The sequence below is a fragment of the Microcaecilia unicolor genome, chromosome 3 (assembly GCF_901765095.1).
Source record: "Microcaecilia unicolor chromosome 3, aMicUni1.1, whole genome shotgun sequence".
In the NCBI taxonomy this organism is placed as follows: Eukaryota; Metazoa; Chordata; class Amphibia; order Gymnophiona; family Siphonopidae; genus Microcaecilia; species Microcaecilia unicolor.
Window position 1 is genome coordinate 305,022,567 of NC_044033.1, and position 17,070 is coordinate 305,039,636.

A 17,070-nucleotide genomic window follows, 5' to 3' on the forward strand; every position below is an offset into this window, starting at 1 on the left:
TGGTCGTCCTTAGAGATGGACATCCCTAGACATGGAATTTTCTGATTTTCAGCGATTTTTGAATCCAAAGATGTCCATGTCAGAAATGACCAAATGCTAGCCATTTGGTCATAGGAGGAGCCAGCATTTGTAGTGCACTGGTCCCCCTGACAAGCCAGGACACCAACCAGGCACCCTAGGGGGCACTGCAATGGACTTCATAAATTGCTCCCAGGTACATAGCTTCCTTACTTTGTGAGCCCCCAAAACCCACTACCCACAACTGTACACCACTATCATAGCCCTTACGGGTGAAGGGGGCACCTAGATATGGGTACAGTGAGTTTCTGGTGGGTTTTGGAGGGCTCGCTGTTTCCTCCTCAAACGTAACAGGTAGGGGAGGGGATGGTGCTGGGTCCGCCTGTCTGAAGTGCACTCACCCACTAAAACTGCTCCAGGGACCTGCATATTGCTGTCATGGACCTGAGTATGACATCTGAGGCTGGCACAACATATTTTGAAAGATGTTTTTTGAGGGTGGGAGGGGGATAGTGACCACTGGGGGAGTAACGGGAGGTCATCCCTGATTCTCTCCGGTAGTCATCTGGTCAGTTTGGGCACCTTTTTGTGCCTTAGTCATAATAAAAACAGGTCCGGGTGAAACCGTTCAAGTGTTCGTCAGGGACATCCTTCTTTTTTTTCCATTATGGGTCAAGGACGTCCAAGTGTTAGGCACGCCCAAGTTCCACCTTCGCTACGCCTCTGACACACCCCCTTGAACTTTGGCCGTCCCTGCAACAGAGTGCAGTTGGGGAAGTCCAAAATCATTTTTCGATTATACCGATTTGGACGTTTCTGAGAGAAGGAAATCCATCTTCTGATTTATGTCGAAAGATGGGCGTCCTTCTCTTTTGAAAATGAGCCCAATAGTGTTCCAAATCAGCTATATAGTGCTGTTTTAGTAGATAGCTGTGTATCACTGCTACTCTGTCACTCTATATGTGTACCGGCTGCCTGTATAGCACAGTTCCAGCAGTTGTCTGTATGGCTCAGTTATTGACAGCTGTGTAAATGGCACAGTTGCAAAGCTGCCTAAACTAGCTATCTGTGGAATGTTAGAGGCACATTTGTGTTGCTTCCCAGGCAGCAGCTGACTGCATGACATCAGATGCAGTATCCACACACTTGCCATAGCTATCAAATTACATGCAGCATCTGTAGATATGGATTCAGATGCAACGGCCACCTGTTTGATACCAGTTACCACAGCTACCTTTACCACTCTGCTGCCTGTATGGTTCCAGTTACTGCAGCTGATTCTTGTCGCCAGTCACCAGCCACCGCAGTGCCTGTATAACATCAGTCACCATAATCAACAGTGTTACACCAGCCATTGCACCTGCCAGTATAATGCTAGCCACCAGATACCATGGCTGCCTGTATAGCACTACCTGTCATGGCTGACTATATGGCACCAGCTACTGCAGATGCCTGTTTAGATACAGCTGCACACTCGCTTCTATAACTCCTACTACAGTGGTGGCATGGATGTCTCCAGTTTGATGGCCACATCTATAGCTCCAGCTACTGCAGCTACATATATAACATCTCTTGATGCATTTGCTTATGGTGCTTGGCTGAGCCAGTAGACTGTCTTCTCTGGTTTTGCTAGCTGACTATACACCTCAATAACTCTGCACAACTATTTAATACAGTTTCGCTGGTCACCCATGTGGCTCAGGTTATATAAACCAACTGCTTTGTGCAGTTCTACACTCTAGCTGTTTTGCACAGCTAACTCGATAGCACTGGCATTAGCCACCGCTGTTACATAAATTCAGGAAGTCTGTGATATTGTGGTTTTATTCTGAGCCTAATAGGGTGTCCTGTCTGAGTGTCTCATATTTCGTGACATGTCTCAGGGCCCTTGCTCTTATGATGACATTTGGATTTTCTTGAATGAATATAGCATTCTGTGTCACCAGGTCAATCAATAGTCATTCTATTTAGACCCTATTGGTCTTCCTTCTTTATTCTCACCAAAGAGTGTGTGATACCCAGAACGAGGGTTGAGGGTGGGCCTGTGAAATAACACAGCCGGACAAAAGGATATAATTGAAAACAAGTGTTTATTTAATTAAATCCTGAGGCCTGTTACGTCACAGGGCCAGGAACTCAAGGTGAAATGCCTCTGTAGTTCAAGAAGCACAGTCTTAAGCAGGCCTCTGGCTGGCAGGCCCAGAACACAGTCTGTGGCTGGTAGGGTTGCCACACCCCAAACACAGCCTGTAAGTCCTTCTCGGTTCTTCTCCGAGTTCTAGGGTCTTGCTCCAGCCAGACCTTGAAGCAAGGCTTGCAAGTCTCAAACAGGAAACAAAAGTGGCTTACCTCAGGCAGGTCACGATCATTAAAAGTAAGTTGTAATGGCATATGCTGGGGTTTTGATTCTTCCTTCCCTAGGCCTCCTTAACCTCAGTCTAGCCCTGTCCTTTGAACTTCCTGGTTCTGAATCTACCCTTCCCAGTTCAGTTCCTTCCGGGGTGGGACTAGTGTTCTTAAGGTGGCTCAGGCTATCTGAGGGACTATTCTTTTTTATTTTCTTTTTATAACCATTTAAATTTTTACAAGCGATAAAACAACTTGCTGGAAATACAGAGAAAGTAATATATAGGAATTATTTCAGTCAAGTAATTCTATTCTCTTCCTTAGACAACTAAATAGAGAGAGTGAGACAAGATAAGGAGATCAATTAAACAGTAAACAGAAAAAATTCCGTGGTATTAACCTGATTATCCCCAGATATTACTCGTCTATTTCATTATTCCACATTGATCATCTGGTTGGCTTCTTCAAGACCAATACAGTGTATAGTCAAATCATTTCATTGAAAAACATACTTATTGTCCAATATTAGTTAGAAATAATACATCTGATTACATTCTTTCTCTTTTAAAAACCAGAAGTTATTTAACAATACATATGTACTTAAGTCTCTAATTCAAATTCTACTGATTAAAGTCATCCCAGTTTTCACAGGCTTCACTCCTTTTAAAGTAATAATTTGAGGAAATATTTCTGAGGAAAACTTTAGGAGTCATACCCGGAACTCTGGGGAAAACAATAATCTCGATATTAATCAGCTATAATAATATTCATTTTATTATTCAAAATTTCTGGTCTATTATCATAACCACTTGCTCATGTAGAATAATTTGTTATATCAATTTTTTACTCTCAAAGGGTTCAGTTGAATTGTCCATGTAACTCTCTAATAAAATTATATCTGAAACAAAATTATTTACTGCCCCCGTTAGGTCCCGAAGTGCCTTCCAGATGGAATTCAATGTATCCTCCATGGGAGCCAAAAACTCCAAGTTGATTTCTCATAGATGTTTAGGAGTGGTTCTGCCGATTCGGGTTCTGCTGTAAACGTCCTCCGTTTCAGCATATACCTCAAACTCACTCCTCCACTCCTTTGGACATGGTGGTTGAATAATTCGGGAGCGATGGAGTTGTTTTTTCCAGGTCCAAGAGCATCGACGCTCCTTCGCCGGTGCTAATCAAAGGACTCACCAACCCTTTCATCTGTGGACAGTTCGTCGCGCAGCGGTCCCGCACTTGCTGCTCAGGGGATAAAACGCTGGCCATCGGCAGCTGACCGCCGGTTGTCCCCTTCCTCTCAGTTAAGGTAACTGCAATTGCAGAGAGGAAATTTATGTAAAGAAGACGAAACTTCAGAGGGCAGCTGGGCCGTTGGGCATTCGAACTTCAGGTCACCATCTTACCACGCTCCCAGTTTGGGACACTCTTTGTCTGGTTTCTCCTCAGAGGCCTGTCTGATATGGGTAACCCTTCAGCATAGCCCTCATTGAAACACACAAGCCCCTCCACCTCTACAAGGGGGTGTCCCTTCAGAGGGGCTGAGGGACTATTCTTAAGGGTGAGGGGAGTGTTCTGTAAAACTCCTCACAGGGTGATTCTTCAATTTGCTTCTGGATTTTCCTGGTTGTCACAGATGTAGATGGAGAAGCACAGGGTGTTTTTATTTTTCAGCTCCTGATAGTTTTCTTCTTATACTTCATTGACATGTTTTACCGAGTCAGGGGACATGTCAGTAGAGTATATACTGCAATGGCTTTTAAGGTTCTGACTGGATTGAGACATTTGGTCTCAAAGTTTCAATTTTGAGCACCATTGCTTGGCTATTCGAATACTGAACATTCTATGCAGCATGATACCTTTAAGGGGTGAATCACTTGAACTGTTTTCATTCTCTGTCTCTATCCACTGACTGGTCTGATAGGACTAGTGGAATGAAAGTTATCAGGTAAGACTTAATCTTTCCACACAGGTGGTTATAGTTAGGGCTTCTGATGTTAGATTTTAAATACTAAACACTAATAAAACACCCCCATGCAAAAAAGTAAGATATATACCAGAAAAAACACTATTTCCTCTAATAATCTCTCACCCTTCCACTGGTCTGCCCTGGATCCTGCACTCTGTTTGTTTGTTTTTTGCCTCTTCCATTCTAATGACTCTCCAGCTGCACACATGTATGTATTCAAATCCACCAACAAAGGTTAAGGTACCAAGCATTGTTATCTGCATAGTGGAAACACCAATAAATACTGATTTTTGTACTCTCTAAGAACCCCTAAATACTAGAAAATAAACACCTAAATGTTCAATGTATAAATACCTAAGAACAGAAGCCCTAATTATAGCATTGTACAGTTATTCAAAGGGGCCCTGCATAAATTGGTATGTAAGGTTGTCCATGAAACTGATTGAGTTAGAAGGCAGAAATCGATCAGGGCTCTCTTTATTTTAAAATCAAAGGGGAGACATTTATTACAGTCCAAGTGATGTGCCTCTTGAATTCATCTTCAATCAAGTTAAACAGAGGCATGTTCTATAAAGGTGTTTAAAGATAAACTAGATATATTCTGATTTACTGTTAATACCAAGAGATCTAGTGAAGTCATAGTTGGTTTCTAGGAAGTGTGGAAGAAAGCTCATGATGGACAATTGTCTGTATTCAGTCAAAAGAGCTAATCAGCTATGTAATATATATATTTTTTCTTTTTAACACCACTAGTTGAGAGTCTTCAAGCTGGCAAAGTCATGGCCAACACTGAACATGCTCATTAAGATCATTGGGAATTCCGTGGGTGCCTTAGGAAATCTGACTCTGGTGTTGGCCATCATTGTCTTCATCTTTGCCGTGGTGGGCATGCAACTCTTTGGGAAGAACTACAAGGACTGCGTGTGCAAGATCAACAGCGAGTGTGAACTCCCACGCTGGCATATGAATGACTTCTTCCATTCCTTCCTCATTGTCTTCCGAGTGTTGTGTGGCGAGTGGATAGAGACCATGTGGGACTGCATGGAGGTGGCGGGTCAGGGCATGTGCTTGATTGTTTTCATGATGGTGATGGTCATCGGAAACCTGGTGGTCAGTTCATTTCTTTATTCTATTTTGCTGTAGAGCACATCATTTTAATTTTGGCTCAATTGTATTTGTGAAACAGCAGTGCTTAACCGTAGTCTTAGCAGCCATGGTCAGGGTCTTCAGCGCTACTCTTTTATACTACACAATACACTGATATAAAGGTTAACAAACAAAACAAATATAAAAGTAAGGTAATACCATTCTTTGAGACTAACGTGATACATTTCTTGGCTAGCTTTGGGACTTAATGCTCTCTCTCCTTCAAATAGAATGAGCAGATCAGAGTAGGAAATGACATTTCTGGAGATTACGTGTGTAACTCACCAGGGCCTAATCACCTTGCTGAGATGTCTCAGTGTGGTACTGACCTAGGGGGTGTCCCTCTTTGGTGGGCTCCATTATTTCTTGGCACCTGGTTCTAGGAAAAAGGCTATTAACAGATATGATTTCCCTCTCTTTTTTCTCAGGAAAAGCAAAAAGAAAAAAAAACCCCAAATGTGACTGAATAGGGATGGCTGATAGTATGTCCAAATTTTATCAAATTATACAAATATACCCCCCTGTTTACAAAGCCACTCTATTGACTGGCGGTGTGGTAATACATTCACTTTGAATGGGCTGTGTCTGCATTGCTTCGCGGCTCTGTAAACAGGAGCCATAGATTCATAGAAAATATTAAAAGTATGTTTAAACAATTAGTATATTAATTCTCACAAAGCATAATAATTAAAAAAAGAATGAATCATGTTTTCCACTCGCTATCAGATAGCCATTTAGATAATTTGAGTATTAATCCCTACATGGTTTCTTACCATCTAGATACAGGAAAATTCTCTTGTTTTCCCTTTCTCTACATCAATTTTTATTTATTTATTTAAAACATTTCTATTCTCTGTATTCCAAAGTTCAAAGTGGATTACAATGGTAAACATACATAATTAAATTCAACAGAAAATACAGTACATAATATTAAAATAAACAAACAAACAAAAAATCCACTAAAATGAAAGACCTGTTCTTTCAGTTGTTTTCTGAGTTCCAAATAGGAGCCTGCTTAAGTAGATTACATTTTAAATGCCTTCTAGAACAGATGTGCTTTTATACCAAAACTTTCTTTATTGGTTTATAACAAAACAGAGAAAATGCACATTATGTAAGAATACAGAATATTATAACAACCCCCCTCAACCGCCCTCCCTTCCACTCCCTGGTCCCTGCTCTCTCCCTCTATTATCACCCTGTGGTAAACATTGAGTGTACATAGATGCCAAACAGAATAGGAAGTTCAGAAACTTAGAGTAACCCCCAGGTCTGGCTTTGGTGTCCCAATTAGTAAATTTTCCAAAGTATTCAAATAGACAGATCTAACACACATACTCAAAGTATTTAGACAAGGCAACCATATTCTCAGAAATCGTTTCTTTGCCTTAGGGCTTTTTAAATCAGGTGACATATGCTCCATAGTGAGGAGTTCATGCATCTGATTGCACCATTGAAGAATCATGGGTGAACCCTTATGAATCCATTGAAGCAGGATACAGTGTTTAGCAATCAGAGTAGCTATATGGAGGAAAAGGCTAGAGACTTGTGTACCCTCTACAATAGCAGAAGTGTCATCCAAAAGGCAAAGCTGCTGTGTGGGCACCCAAACACGATGATATATTGCATTCAAGTGTGTCCAGAGGTGCTGCCAAAAAGCCGGATTCCAAATATATCCCAAATATAAGGTTTATACGTGGCTTCAGCTATCTGACATTTGAGGCAGGTTCCATCAGAAGGGATACCCATCTTCTTGGATCTGGAAGGATGGATAAACATATACATAAGAAATTTATAATGAAGTACTATTCACCAGACGTGGACCATCTTTCAAACTATTAAGGCAAGCCTCCATTGTATAAGGTCCAAAGTCCCAAGAGCATTGATCTGTAATTCTCTGAAGAGGCGACATGGTCAGCGATTTCTAGATCCCAGCTTAGTATCGGCCTACCAATCCTTTGTGGACTGCTAATTGAGGCTATTTTTCATTGAACTGGGACTCAGAGAAGTCCATAGGATAAGAGTGCAAAGCGTTGAGGTATAACGTTGCATCTGGTGTTAGGCGTACTAGTTGCGAGGTTGCAATAAATATGTTGTCTTTAAAGTATCATAAGGTAACATGTGTGGTTCTTCCTTCTCTAGAACATGTTGTATTAAAGCCAGTCCTCTAGATGCCCTCTGCTGAAAGGAGCTATCTGGCATTCCAAGGGGAAAATCCAGGTTGCCCACCAAGGGCAGATATTTTGATATATTTAAGTGTAAGCCATGCTTCTTTCTCAGGACAACCAGGCCAACTTCATGGGCCAAAGCAGAGGATGATGTTTTAAATGGGAAGACAGGGCACCATAATGAGCATGGATCAGATATGCCAGGGAAAGGTCATTTCCCAAACTGCATTCAAAATGAAAATCACAAAAATCAGAAGATTCAAAAATCCACTCTCTCACATATCTAAGTGTCTGAGGGCAATACTTGTTTTTTTGGTACCCCACACAAATTTTATATTCAAACTATTAAACTTTGTTAAATCAGTGGATGTTAGCATAATTGGAAGATGTTGTAGAAGGTATAGCCTTTTGGACAATAACACCATTTTTATTAATGCAATTTGGTCCCATAAAGATAGTGGGAGAGGTCCCCAGTGATTACAAAGGGACTTGGTATCAAGTAAAATATGGGAGATATTAATTGAATAAGACCTGAGGGATAAGAAGGCCTAAGTACTTTAGCTGATTATCCGCCCAGTGGAGAGGAAAAATTCCTTTCCATATGCAGTCTAAGCAGGGGTGTGCTGGTAAATTGTTAACAGGGGGCTCTCTCTCACCAGCAAAGTAAATGAGAATTCAGGAGGGGCCCAAGCCCACATTTTGGGATCCATTTGTTAAAGTAGCCATGGAGAACCGGCTCCAAAATTCTTAAAAACTTAACAAACGGCTCTCGAGATCCTGTGAGAGCCTGCTCCAGCACACCACTGGGTCTAAGTCTTCTGTCAGATATAATGTCTCAGACTTGTCTGCATTTATCCATAATCCAGACAACTGAGCATATTCCAAGAACACATCTAAAGTTCTATGGAGGGAGTTTTCTGGAGAAGTGTAGGCCATTAGAAGATCATCAGCAAAGAGAGCCAATTTAAACCCTTGCCTAGTGGAATGCCCCGGATGGATCTGTCAACTAACAGTTTAAAGGCCAAAGGCTGTATACACAGTAAAAATAATATTGGGGAGAGGGGACGTCCCTGGCGTGTTCCCCTCTGTATATTAATTCTGGGAGAGAGTATCCTATTCACCAAAACCAGGGCTCAGAAGAAAGTATGGTTATCATTTGCGAGATAGGACCTTGGAATCCAAAACTACATAAGACATCCCAAAGATACGTCCAATAGACTGTATCAAAACCTTTTTCTATATCAAAGCTGACTACAATGGAATCTAGCTGCTGTGTACAAACAGCCACCATGACGCTAATTTAACATCTCACATTGTCCACTGCGTTTCTCCTTTTCACAAAGCCTACTTGATGGATACCCACCAGTTTGGGTATTACTTCTACCAGTCTATTGGCCAGAATTTTAGCATAAATCTTAAGATCTACATTAAGTACAGATATAGGTCTATAGGAGCTTGTCAGCAAGGGTTCCCTATTTGGTTTCAAGATAGGAAGGACTGTTGCCCCTCTCTTCGTGTCTGGTAAGTTCCCTTTAAGTATCACCTCATTGTATACATCCAGGAGGGCAGGAACCACCTTGGGCCCTAGGATCTTATAAAATTCTAGGGGCAGACCGTCTGGGCCTGGAGCCATGAATGTTGTTGAGGTTTTAATTGTGTGGTGAATGTCTCATTTATGAATTGGGGCATTCAAAAGAACTAAGTCTGCCTTGCTGAGAGTAGGCAGTGCTATATCCTTAAAGGAAGGCCAAATTGGACAAGGACTTGGTGGGCAGGGCTATAACTAAAGTTTTATAATAATTATGTATCATCAGCAAGATTGATTTGTTATCCTTTAACTTATGACCAGCAGGATCTTTCAGAAAAGGGATGAATCAGGATCCCTGAGCATCCTGTACCAAATGGGCCAGGCAAATGCCATATGATTATTGCACTTAAAGAAATGGTGCCGGCCATATTTCAGGGTGTTAAGGGTGCATTGATGTATTAAGCTATTAAGGATGCACTGCAACTCCACATATTGTGTTCTATTGTCTATAGTCAGATTTTTTGCCACAGCACTATGGGCCTGAACCAATTGTTTATGAAGCTGAACATTTTATCAATTTAGTTGTTTTACACTGACAGTCCTTTTGTCTACGAGCACTTTTTCCCTTCAGAGGTCTTTTTAAAGACCCACTTCACAGATCTACACATTACGTGCCTTCTAACGCACGCATCAGCTGTTCGTCGGTGTCTGAGACCCAATCCACGGAACACTGCCGAGCGAGACTCCTGATGCAGGCCTAACGGCCGAAACACAACGGTTGTGTCGAGTCCTTTTTTCATCCATAAACAAGTATTTTTAAGATTCATCTCTCCAGGTTTTGTTTTGCCGTGGTCAAACATCCCACTTTCTTCTATACCTGTGTTCTCCCGTGGGGCGTTCGAGTTCTCCGCTTGACTGCAGATTTGTTTGAACATATTACCTGCCTGCACATATAGCTGCCAGTCTAGTTTCTGATAAATTACACCATTCTGCTTCTGTATTGTCACTCCTGTGGGGGCATTGGGACAATACATGTGCATTCCTATTTGTAATTCTAGGTCACTATTGGAAACTGAAATTGTAAAGCAACAATGCAACCAACCACCGGTGTCCAGTTGCATCCAGCTTTGCAGTTGTTAGAAGATAAGTCAGTGGGTTATTGTCCATTTTAATCTTAGTCTCTGCTCCATATAAGTAGTCCCTGAATTTCCTCACAACTACCTAAGAGGCTAAGAACTGTAGTTAGTGCACTGGATAATGTAGGCTACAGGTCTCAGTGCTTCTGGATGTGATTGGTATAGAACTACTCCCAAACCATCCAGACGAGCATCTATATGCAGTCGTAGGGCTTGCCCGGGTCAGCAAATGCTAGCACAGGTGCCTCACATAAACACTGTGGGGCTGATATTCAGACCACAGGAGGGAGCCTGGCTGACCCCCGCGGTCAGCTGAGATATTCAATGCCGGGCCATTTCTGGTGACTGGCATTGAATATCAGTTTTATTTTTGGCCAGTTTAAACTTAACTGGCTACGTTAATATTTAGACAGCTGGTTGTATTTAAACCTGCAAAAGATATTCCAGTTATTTACGTGGCCCGATGTGGCCACTTATTTGGGGATAGCCGGCTATATTGCGCGATAAAGCCAGTTATCTCCTAGCCGGTAACTGGGAATATTCGGCAGGGGATAGCCGGTTATCCCCTACTGAATATCGCCAGATAGCTGGTTAAGTGCCATTTAATCGGCCAGATGCCGTTCCTGGCTGGTTAAATGGTTTTGAATATCAGGGGGTGTATAATTCTTCCACATGCAACTTCACACTCTCGAGTCTATCTCATACCAAAAGACTCTGACATCTTGTAATATTTTCCCTTAGCAACCATCCTGTGCTTTTGTTTCTGATTCATGTGTGGGTAACCATGCATCAGCCCAAGCAAAAGTACTTAATATTTTTGAATAGTTTTTCAATAATAATCAATGAATCCCAGAAAAGAATATAGCTCTTTGAGGTTGACTGGATGTGACCAGGTAGAGAACTACTACTACTACTAATCATTTCTATAGCGCTACTAGAGGTATGCAGCACTGTACACATTATATGCAGGAACTTTCTCTGTCCCTAGAGGGTTCACAGTCTTAAGTTTTTGTACCTGGGGCAATTACATTTATCTTAGCCTGCTACTTCTCCATAGCCTTTGTGGGTCTGTGGTGCTGTCCCCCTTTCCTTTCTTCTTGGAGAGCTGTAATCAAAGTGTGGGCTGTTCCTGGAGGGTCTTAGTGTCAGGTGTGACTGTCTCTTACTGGTTAAAGGGTGGTCCCACTCTGCTAGGGTGACCTAGGGGAATTCCTCGTGGCTTTTCAATCTTCCCTGATTCTTCTCATTACTACAGCAATTGGAGGGGGGTATTTTCTTTTATTTGGCCCCTCTGAGAATCTGCTCAGTTTGCACCTTGTCCACGTCCTGAGCTGTGACAACGCCTTTACTCTCAGCTTTACACAAAACATGTTCCAGTCGGTCTATATTAGAGAGTTGCACGGGGACAGAAATCCTACCCATCCCCGCCCGTCCCTGCTGGAATCTTACCCGTCCCCACCCATCCCCGCTGGAATCTTACCCATCCCCACCCATCCCCGCAAAAATTTAAACCATCCCAACCCGTCCCCGAAAGAATTTAACCCATCCCCACCCATCCCCGAAAGAATTTAACCCATCCCCGTAAGAATTTAATAGTACATAAAAGAAAGTTCCAGTCAGCTCCCTTTCTGGATTTGAGCCACAGCACTGTAGGCAAGGAAGGAACGGAAGTTGGAACTTGGAACACTCTGGTGCGCACATGTAAGATTTGTCTCTGATTCACTGGCAGTGTGTGCTGAGAGGCCGCCACATGCACGCGCCAGTAGGTCAGGTGACATCTGATTCTCGTGCCTGTGTCAGAGCTGAGGTCTGTGCACCAGCCTGGGAGCAAAGAGGATTAATAGTAACATAGTAAGTGACAGCAAATAGACCTGAACGGTCCATCCACTCTGCCCAATAGTCACACTCATGATCAATTCATCATTAAATCAACGAGTGTGATATTATATACTTGATTATGGTCTTTCTTTCGTGTTTCTGGAACAAAGACCACAGGAGTCTATCTGGCCCCATCCTTATGTTCCAACTGCTGGAGTTGCCATCAAAGCCCACTCCAGCCTATTCATGTTCTCATTTGTGGGACACAGACCGTAAAAGTCTGTCCAGCACTGTCCTCATGTTCCAGCCACTGAAGTTGCTGTCTAAGCCCTTTCCAGCCCATCCTACACCAGATTGCCATGTATGAGACACAGAACATACAAGTCTGCCAGGTATCAGCCCTAGTTCATCACAGCCAGAGTCGCCATCTAAGCGTCACTTGACACATCCACACACATGCAGCCATTTAAAGTTAGCTTTTATATAACTTCCATTTTCTAATTAGAGATCCTCTGTGTTCATCCCACGCCTTTTTGAATTCCGTCATCATTTGTGACTCTACCACCTCCTTAATGGAAGACTTTCCACATTTATGCTGTTAAAGCAAGGAAGAAGAGGAGGAGGAGACAGCACTCAAATAAATTGGTATTCGGTAGATGAGAGGCTGGTGCAGGTGCAGCTTACACTTCCACGGGAAGCCCACAGAACTGGTTCCATCCCCGCGGGAACCCCGCAGGAACTGCCTCCGTTCCCGCGGGAACCCCGCAGAACTGCTTCCATCCCCGTGGGAACCCCGCAGGAACTGCCTCCGTCCCCGCGGGAATCCCGCGGGTTCCGCGGGATTCCTGTGGGGACGGAAGCCGTGCAGCGCTCTAGTCTATATCTTGGGAGAGTTTCTCCTCAGGCCTTTGCACGATGGTCTTGAAGCAGGTAAAACCATTGCATTCACCATTTCTTTTTCTCTCCCTCAGTGCATTGCCATTTCTTCAACATCTGGAGGTCTAAACAATGCAGTGGAAATTCTTTCTTTCTAGTGGGTAGGCTTAATTCCTGAAAATACTATCAACCTCTTGTATGGACTAGTATCATAATACCTTCCCAATAGTGCCAATCACAAGGGTAGGCTACTGGTCCCCCCTGGAATCTTGCTACATTCTGCAAAGTATTACCTTCATTTTGTAACATGTAGTGTATCACCACTTCCAATACCAACTAGAGGGACATAGCACAGTGTAGCTTTGCAGGATCTATCTGTACAGAACAAGTACAGAAAACTTTTTAATTCTTGTGAAATCATCATAGAATTTACCTCTAAATCTTACTTGATCCAATATTTAAAACTCCTCTACTTCAATAGCAGCTGAGTCCACATCTTCAAGCCCACCATGGTGACCAATAGTACCTGATTTGGATGAATCCCTTCACCTCTACACTAGGTTTTCAACATTACAACATCTTCATCATCCATTTTACCAATAAGTCAGACCTGTTCACAGCTCAAAAACTTTTACTATTCTAGGAGAGCCTCCAAAATGTTTTATCTAGCACCTCTTTTGGGGATGCCCTGGCAGTGCCCCCCCCTTGGGTAGGTTCTATTGGTTCCTGAATGCTTGGCGCGAAGTTCCACCACCTGAGGAAGAAGGGTGGTAGCGGGTGGGATCTTCCTCCCTTCTCCTCAGGAAATATCCAAAATGGGCAGACTTCTACGATCTGTGCCCTGATCGTGCCTGGACAAATTCAGCTTCAGTAGCTAGAAAACCGGGCCAATGCCATGCAGACCTCTACGGTCTGCACCCTGATCATGCCTGGACAAGGTTAGCTTCAGTAGTTGGAGAACAAGGCCAGTGCCTGGTAAACTTCTACGGTCTGTGTCCTGATTGTGGCTGAACAAATTTGGGTGGGTTGGAGTGGGGATTCGATGACAACTTAGAAGTTGGAGAACAAGGCCAGTGCTGGGCAGATTTCTACAGTCTGTGCCCTGAAAATGCTATTAGTTTTATCTTGGGCAGACTGAATGGACTGTACCAGTTTTTATCTGACATCATCTGCTGTATTATCATGAGTATGACTGTGAACAAGGCTGGCTAGAAATATTTTCAAAGTTTATCACATTTCTACAACTCTAGGTTTATCCTATATAATAATTCTCACCTCCAATGTTCTGACTTGCCTGGGACCGTGGCTCATTCCGAGTTGGTCTGCTAGGCTCTATAGATCAGGTTGACATCACCTTAGCCATTATGATGTCAACTAAAAAAACATGCCTCACAGCTGATCCATGTCCAGAGGAGGGTCGCTGGACACGGGTGGCTGGAGGGGGGGGCAGGGGAGAGAGGAGGGTCGCTGGACATGGGTGGCTGGAGGGGGGACAGGGGAGAGAGGAGGGTTGCTGGACATGGGTGGCTGCAGGGGGGCAGGGGGTTGCTGGACATGAGTGGCTGGAGGGGGGGCAGGGGAGAGAGGCGGGTCGCTGGACATGGGTGGCAGGCGGGCGGGCAGGGGAGAGAGGAGGTTCGCTGGACATGGGTGGCTGCAGTGGGCACAGGGGGAGAGGAGGGTCGCTGGACATGGGTGGCTACAGGGGGAGAGGAGGGTCGCTGGACATGGATGGCTGCAGGGGAGCCGAGGAAAACCTTGCTAGCATCCGTTTCATTTGTGTCAGAAACGGGCCTTTTTTACTAGTAGTAAATAATAATACTGCAATTAAACAGTGGAAATATTAAACTCTATGAAAGATAACCATTTAAACAAAACAAACATTTCTTATATATATTCCTATAAATCATCAATTAATCATTCAGTATCTATTCCAGCACAAGATTATCAACTAAATAAGGAATAGTGATATTGTATCTTCATATCCCATTACTTCTTTCCCATTATCCTTTCCCGCCCTGCTCCAAGTCCCACCCTTTCTCAAGTACAACTGGACCAGTGGTTGAAGGAAGTCCTGGGAGGATCTATGGTGCCTGGCTCTGTTGTCTGGTCTCAAAGCTCCACCTCTCCAAGCTGTGCTTGTGGTTTCACTTTCTCTCAGCAGCCTAATTTCCCTCCCACTTGTAGGGGGCCACTGCTCTATTGCTGTACCTCCTTCCTGCCTGGAGGAGGCACTGCTACACATTGATGTGCCTAGGTTGGCTGCCACCCGGAATGGGTTGCCGCTACGCTCCACCCTCGGTGCATCACCCCCCCCTTCCTTTCAGTGCATCACCCACCTCCCCCTCCTCTGGTGTGCATCATCCTCACTACCTGGAGTTGCATGAAGCAGTTGTGTGGCTGTTGGCTCCACCGGTCTCCTGCCCCAGAACAGGAAGTAACATCAGAGGGAGAAGGGAACCAGCGGAGCCGACAGCCCCACAACTGATTCGTGCAACCCCATGCTGCCTGCACGTGGGGCGGACTGCCCCCTCCGCCCCGCCCTTGGTACACTACTGCTACTACATTGCTTCTCTGCTGCTGAGCCTCCCTTCCACCTGGAGGGGGCGTAGCTCCATCGCTTCTCCATTACCAGGCATCCTTCCAACCCGGAGGGAGTGCTTCCCTACCTCCTCTGCTGCTTGACCTTGTAGTTCCCCTCGAACAGCCTGGGGCCATCCACAACTGCAACCCCATCACTAGGGCTGGCCTCTGAGCTGCTTGGGGCTATCAGCTGCTACAGTCCCACCTCTGGGCTATATCTCCTGGTGGCTACCTCTCTGCTGCTGCTCCAGCTTTGGACTGCGTCCTGAGAACACCACTTCTCCTTCTCAAACTTTGGCAAGCCCTTCATCTTTGGGACAGGCTTCCATTGGTACGGGTAGCATCCCTCCTAAGTTCCAGTTCAATGTCTTTTGTGGAATCCCAGCTTTTAGTGGCTCCAGCTTAGAGAGACCAAGGAAACTACTGTCTACCCCAGCCTAGAGGGGCGTTTTCCCTCTGAGTCAAAAGGCCAAGTGCCAAGTAGAAGCAATGATGGAAGATCTCACATGCAGATTTCCTCTGTTCCTTTGAGCATCCAAATAACTCTGAAGTTGGGGACTGGGGCAAAATCCTAGCTTTTCTGATTGTGGTGAAGCTTGCTTCCTCCAATTGAACATATCCCTGCCAACTCCTTTACAACATGTATATTTCAATACATGCATTCTTACCCTTCAGTTGTGAAGAGTATGTGTAAATAATAGTGGTATGTGATTTTCCTTACAGTAGTGAAAGCGTTTCCCCTCTGCTCTGGGTACAGAAATTACCTAGTTACTACTGGTGTTTCAGGTTGCAGTTTGTATCCTCTGCTTTCATGTGCTGTGGTTTATTCCAGCTTCTAGTAATAGCTCTTTTCTTTACCTCCCCAAAAGCGTTTACTCCAGTGAAATAATCCTTTATCTTCCCAAAACCCCTGGCAGGGAAGGGGAGGGGGGAAGGTCACAACTGTTGTACTGTTGAGTGGTAGGTGCTTATCATGACCAACATTATGGAGACATTTGCTTACTTGGAAGTACAGAGAGCACTGACTTAATAATTTATACACTGCTGTAAGATACAGTGCTACTTAAGAGAGTGCCTCCATTAATTCCTCACTGGTTTAAAGGGATGTCTGCTGTGCTGGCCAATGTTCTAGCTTTAAAATTGAGCTGTTATTTTAGAGAAATCTAAACTGTGTTGGCAAACAGAATTTAATATGACTATACCCAAGGCTTAATTTCTTGGGAATGGTCCAGTTTCACCACTTCTTTTCAGAGCCCAGAGTCAGAGCAGCAGGAGTGTTCTGCCCCAGCCCCTTCCTTCCAGGCAGCCTACAGAGAAGAGGGAGGAAGGGTATCTGATGAATCTTCAGCCATGTGTTGGCCCCCTCCCCCAATACACAAAGGTAGCTCAAGGCCCTATCTTCCCATTTAGTCCAGCATCTCTCCTTCCCTCCAACCCTTATGTCCAGCATCTCCTGTTCCATTCCCTACTCCACTCCCATGTTCAGCA

The 17,070-nt window shown here is 44.1% G+C and overlaps 1 protein-coding gene across 1 annotated transcript in view; it reads left to right on the forward strand.

Annotated features, from left to right (window-relative positions):
- SCN8A (sodium voltage-gated channel alpha subunit 8) overlaps positions 1-17,070 on the forward strand; it is a 359,538-nt gene that overhangs the window by 188,213 nt on the left and 154,255 nt on the right. The window contains exon 16 of the mRNA XM_030194998.1: positions 5,081-5,437. Coding sequence (XP_030050858.1) covers positions 5,081-5,437 — 357 coding nt within the window. The remainder of the gene's footprint in view (positions 1-5,080; positions 5,438-17,070) is intronic.